This window comes from Microchirus variegatus (genome assembly GCF_963457635.1).
Source record: "Microchirus variegatus genome assembly, chromosome: 16".
In the NCBI taxonomy this organism is placed as follows: Eukaryota; Metazoa; Chordata; class Actinopteri; order Pleuronectiformes; family Soleidae; genus Microchirus; species Microchirus variegatus.
The window spans coordinates 15889523-15895807 of NC_139817.1; the positions used below are offsets into that span (position 1 = coordinate 15889523).

General features: G+C 42.9%; 1 protein-coding gene across 1 annotated transcript; it reads left to right on the forward strand.

The window, feature by feature from the left end:
• Positions 1-3608: 3608 nt before the first annotated feature.
• LOC310937966 (kinesin-like protein KIF3B) lies at positions 3609-5804 on the forward strand (the record flags this gene model as incomplete). The annotated part of the gene is made up of 1 exon (XM_083902356.1): positions 3609-5804. The coding sequence occupies one exon, from the start codon at positions 3609-3611 to the stop codon at positions 5802-5804; it is 2196 nt and encodes a 731-aa protein (XP_083758482.1).
• Positions 5805-6285: the final 481 nt, after the last annotated feature.

Consider the following 6285-nt stretch of genomic DNA (forward strand, 5'->3'; position numbering starts at 1 on the left):
TACACAAAGTTAAAGAAGACAAAAGGGAAGGAACTGAAAATAGGCCGACCCACTAAATGTCATTGTGTGCCTGAATAGACCAAGACATTAAACACGATTGATGTCATTCACCAGGCAGACATTTTGTGTCTGATCTGAGATGCTTGCACTGAGGGCCCTGCTTGTAAATTAGATAAGTTACAAAAATGAGCCTGGGAATGAAACTGAGAGCTTCATTTTGGATCAAACTCAAGCTTTTTGCAGAAGAAAAAAAAACATGTTTGGGTCGGTGTACAATAAACTTGATGTTTATGAATAGGGTAGCTAGGAAATTGGTGTTAAGGCAGGAGGCCAAGTGCTGTTCTCACAGATGCTAGTGACAGTTTTTCTGATGGAACTGTCAACCAAAGTGATTTTGGGTGAGCAACATTCTTGCTCTTCAGTATGACCTGCTGAGAAACCAATTTAAGGGATAGGAACCAGATAGAGATTGGGGGTATTTTGTGAGCTTGTCTCAGTGTGGGATACTTTTTGTGAATGGGCCACTTTTCACAGTGAGGGGAATTTAAGAGCAAATAAAATTGAAAGAGACCAAAATGGAGATGCTTTCGGCAGCATTAAAGTTTGAAAAGCAAAAATCTCGGGGCTTTACTAATCAACCAATACCACAAAGCTATAGGATCATTTGAAATACTGCCTCTGTTGGCTTTTAGTATGTAACTTGGTTGTTTTGTTTTTGTTGTCATGGAAACTCACTGCCAACATTCCTCAGTTAATTTCATGAACCAGAATTCATATTGTAAGTGTTTGTGATGAAGAACAGTTGACGACGAGTGAGCACAAACTTAAACTCAACAGATAAGATTGGACTCTGATCGTGGACAGTCACTCCGCTACAAGTGCGAATTGCCGTCTTGACAGAGAGCGAGACACACAAGACCATATTTATTTACGGGTGGGAGTTGTACAGCGAGACAGACATTTGTCAGCTAAATTTACCTGTCACACTGTAGACACCCAAACAATCTGTGCTTTTGTAAATGGACTCAACACAACAACTTATCAAGATTGCTGCAGCACTTTTGACAGAAGGTTAAATGATACAAAGTAGAGAAAAAAGCTGTTTTCTTGACTCTATACTTTGACCAAAAACTAAAAGACTGTTATTGCAGCCACTTTTCCCCAAAGTACAAGTTGTTATAATAGTGGTGGACACTCCTTTTTTCAACTGCATCCTCTTAAGTTTAACCCCAGGTTTCATTTTTGAGGCCAAAAGAATGCTGAGCTTCAAATGCTACCTCACAGGAGCAATATCTACATCCACATCCCACACCTGACTGGTACAAATTAGTTAAAGGGATAACAGGAACGTCTCCAGGTCAGGAGTCGGCATCCGTTGAATAAACTGTACGAGACAGGCTTGACGCAGCCTGCATCTGGGATAAATAAACAGACAGAGAATAAGTCAGTGCCAGCAGGGTTAGTGCAGAAGGTGGAAAGTAAATTAGGGGGAAGTGAAAGGGTGGCAAAGGGAAAGAGCATTGGACATTATCAACCTTCCTCTGCACGTAGGTGCCAAACTGTTTGGCAGAAATTGAGATGGTAGAAATTGGCTGGTGTCGAGGTGGCGGATGGGATTTATGGGGGATGGGAGTCGTGAAATGTTGATTGCAGTGGTAACTTTGGCCCGGGGTATCAAACCGAGATGTCTTAAGCAACAGAGACAGAAGCAGACAGGGACAAGGGAGATTGGATGTAGAGGAGGGTTATTTATCAAACCGTCTTCTCGGCTGCACTCAGCCCTGCACAGACTTAACAACATGTCAGAGGAGTGGCGCTGACATGTGGAGTTGGAGAGGGAAGTGGGTGAAGAGGGAAGACGGAAATGTTAAAGTGCAGGTGTCTGTGGGTGCAGAGCAGGAGTAAGAGGAACTCGAGTGCTGTCAGCAACAGTGACTAAGGTAATTATATGGATATCTATATAAGATAATGGAGTACTTAGCAGTCTGCAGCATGTGTGGTGATGTAAGGGTGCATAAATATATGATTTACTGCTTCGTTTTTAACGATATCATCTCCCTGCTTTATTATCCTGCAAGAGTATTTGCTGACTTTTGCTTTATATATGGAAACGAAAGAATGACTCAAGCGAAATGGTGTCAGAAAATAAAACAATAGACACAAGACAAGGAAAACACAACAGTCAATCAAAACAAAAGCACTAGTGGGACTGAGTTGAAGACGTTGTCAGGTGCGGCACAAGAAGAATTGTAATAGGCAGGTCAGCATACACTCAATTTTATTTTTTCATTTAAGGGCCACAAGATAATCACAGTGATACACCACTTCAACCCATGCTGGGCCTGGATAGATGAGGCTTAAAAATGGCTGTCAGTGTGTGTGTGAAGAGGTCAGCGTACACTGCACTTTCAAGGTGCTTCTGCTTTTGTGGTGGTAATCAACAGTAACCACTGTTGGGAGCATTTTCTGTCTGTTAATGTGAATGTAACCTGCGATACTGGCTCATTCTTGATTTATTAATTCATTACTTTTCTTTCCTTTCCAACTGTCCTTTGATGCGTCAAAAATAATGTGCCGAGTTCTCAAATTTAATAGGCTCTGGAGTTCGAGACATGGTCGAAAATGTTGTAATTCCAGAGAGAGAAGGTGAATATGATGCAAAGGAAATGCAAGAGGGCATTCATTTATTCATCCTTTACCACTTTATCTTTCACATGAGGGTCGTGGGGGCGCTGGTGCCTATCCCAGCTGACATGGGGCGAAAGGTGGAGTACACCCTGCACAGGTGAACAGTCCACAGGCAAGTTGAACACTCTAAATTTTCCATAGGTGTGAGTGTGAGAGTGAGAGTAGATGGTAGTAATTTAACCACAGAAAAATCTCTCAAGATAAATTTGCACATCAGTTGTACATTCTATAGATGACTGTTGCTTTGATCTGTGCTCTTCATTGAGTTCCTATGGGTATTTTTGCATTATTTTTCCACAGTTTTTGTTACTTTGGTTACTACACATGTTTTGATGTACGATTCGCTAGGCTTTCCTCAAAGCCTACTAATTTTTTTTTTTTTTTTACACCAACACTAACAAACTGATCTCTGTGACTCATCTTTTTACCATCTTTCTTCTTTGGGGTTTAACAGCATCTTGCATCCATGATGTTGCATTACTGCCATCTTCTGAAAACTCTTCCGATACCCAGTCCTTCACAGACTGAAAATGTCTTCCTGTTATGCCCATCTTGGTCCTGTTCTTTGCTCCTTGCCTCCCTTCCATTCATCCATCCATCTATCTCTTTCTTTATGTCCTTCTGTTTCCCGTCACAGTAATATTACACATGCTAACTGCACCATGAACAAGAACATCAAAGGTAGATCTGACTTTGATTTGCATTAAAAAAAATCCTAAAAATTAGGAACTTTGAACTTGTTGAAGGACAACTTTGATTTGGGTTAAAGAATTGTGATTATGGACTTCAAAATGTGATTGTGAACTTTAAACTGTGGAGGTCAGCATTGCACCTCTTAGTGTACAGTCTGTCGGCACTTAGTGGAAGAGGAACAAGAGAGTACCAGAAAGTGCCAGGGTTCCTTGCAGCAGCTCCTCATCATGTCTAAGAACAAGAATTCAGAGTCAGTCAAGGTGGTAGTACGTTGTCGCCCCATGACAGAAAAAGAGCGGGCTTCCAAGTTTGAAGGAGTGGTCTCTGTCAATGTGAAACAGGGCCAAATTATTGTAAGGGACCCCAAGAAAGCTTCAGACAGTGAACTCCCAAAGGTTTTCACTTTTGATTCTGTGTATGACTGGAATTCTAATCAAATAGGCTTGTATAATGAAACCATCAGGCCCCTGGTGGATTCAGTCCTTCTTGGATTCAACGGGACCATCTTTGCCTATGGACAGACAGGTACAGGAAAGACCTACACTATGGAGGGAGAGAGAAATGATCCAGAGAGGAGAGGGGTGATCCCAAACTCGTTTGATCACATCTTCACACACATTTCACATTCCCAGAATGAGCAGTACCTTGTGCGGGTATCATATCTTGAAATTTACCAAGAAGAGATCAGAGACCTGCTGGCCAAGGACCAAACCCAACGTCTTCAGCTGAGGGAGAGGCCTGACACAGGTGTGTATGTCGAAGGCCTTTCTTCATGTGTCACCAAGAGTGTGTCGGAAATCAAGCATGTCATGTATGTGGGCAGCAAGAATCGTTCAGTGGGTGCCACAAACATGAACGAACACAGCTCAAGATCTCACGCCATATTTGTCATCACTGTTGAGTGCAGTGAGTTGGACGCAGATGGGAAAAATCATATCAGGGTTGGCAAACTGAATCTGGTGGATTTGGCTGGCAGTGAACGACAGACAAAGACAGGTGCAGAAAGGGAGAGGCTTAAAGAAGCCACAAAGATCAACCTGTCACTTTCTGCTCTGGGGAATGTCATATCAGCTCTGGTGGATGGCAGGAGCAGCCACATCCCCTACCGGGACTCAAAGCTCACACGTCTGCTTCAGGACTCTCTCGGGGGTAATGCCTATACTGTCATGGTTGCCAACATTGGACCAGCATCCTATAACTTAGAGGAGACATTGACAACGCTGCGCTACTCTTACAGGGCAAAGAATATTAAGAATAAACCATGCATTAATATCGACCCCAAGGACAATATGCTGAGACAGTTTCAAGAGGAGATTGCCAAGCTCAAGGAGCAGCTGCAGAAACGCACAGTAAAGAACAAAAACAGGAGACAGAAGAGAGGGGATGGGGAAGGGGACAATGGTGAAGGAGGAGGAGAGATTGACGACGATGAGGAAGATGGGAACAACGAAGAGTACTGGCAGGAGGAGCAGGACAAGTTAGAGAAAGAAAGAAGGGCCATAATGGCAGATCACAGTCTGGTGGCTGAAGAGAAAGTTCAGTTGCTTAAGGAGAAGGAGAAGAAAATGGAGGACTTTAAGATTGAGAAGGAGGCCCTCGCAATGCTTGCAGCCAAGGTAAAGGCAATGCAGAGTAAGCTTCTAGTTGGTGGGAAGACCATCGTGGATCACACCAACGAGCAACAGAAAATGCTAGAACAGAAGAGGCAGGAAATCTATGAACAGAAACAGCGAGAGCAAAGGATGCAGAAGTGGATGGAGAGTTGTGACAATGACACCTTGGAGCTCAAGGAGACCTACATCTCCTTGCAGCAGGAGGTTGATATCAAAACCAAGAAGCTCAAGAAACTGTTTGCCAAGCTGCAGGCAGTGAAGGCAGAAAGCGATGACATCCGTGAGGCACACATCAAGCAACGCCAGGAGCTGGAAGAGACGCAGGACAAGCTCACCAGGAACCTCAAACTCAAACATCTCATCATTGAGAACTTCATTCCCTTAAATGAAAAAAACAAAATAGTCAAAAGAGTTTATTTTGATGAGGAGGATGGGCATTGGAAAACGAAACTCATTCCACATTTAGAGAATAGACACCAGATGTCCACGATAATGAAGCCACGCATGAGGAAAAAAAAGGGGAAAAAAGAAAATATCCTAATCTTGGATATAGACCCACCAACACAGTATACTAAAGAGTATCAGGAACCGATTGTTGCTCCTAAGCTAGCAGCAGCTTTGAGGGACATCCTCAGAGATGAAGATGAGATCCAGATCGATGCTTCAGGCTTTAATAGCAGTTTGGAACCATTTCCACCCACTGGTACTCAGCGCAAGAAAGCAAAAGATGGTCGACCCAAAACTGGCAAGAAGTCGAGATCTCCAATCTCCCCTGTTTATCCACAACCCCGTGGCCTGGTACCCAAGTGACAGCTATTATAGACTGCACTCACTTGAGTTTTCTTGTAGACTCCGGTTCATATTGATTGAAGCTGTCATAAGTTGTACTTTTCCAAGTCCTGCTGCTGCTTTTCTCCAACATTTGAGAGGCTTGTAAGGGAGACGGGTGGGTGACATGCAACCAAAGTAGAAGTAGGTCTTGCTCAATATTTTATTTCTGACTTGGTGCATGACTAAAGCAAGTACAATGAGCTCCAAGAGCCACCAATACCTAAATCACTCATGTCCCTATTACAAGATTTCATGGAAGAGGTTTTGTGATTTTGAGTAAAACTGCTGACAGAAAGACATGTAATTCTCATATTTCTGCTTAAACAAATTGAGAAAAACCATGGTTTTGTTTTTTTGATACAACAGACATGTGCAGACTTATGAATGATATTACTCAGCTTCTGGCCTGCTGCGCACTCTGTATGTCAAAATCTGATTGCTGCAACCATGAAAAGCTCAG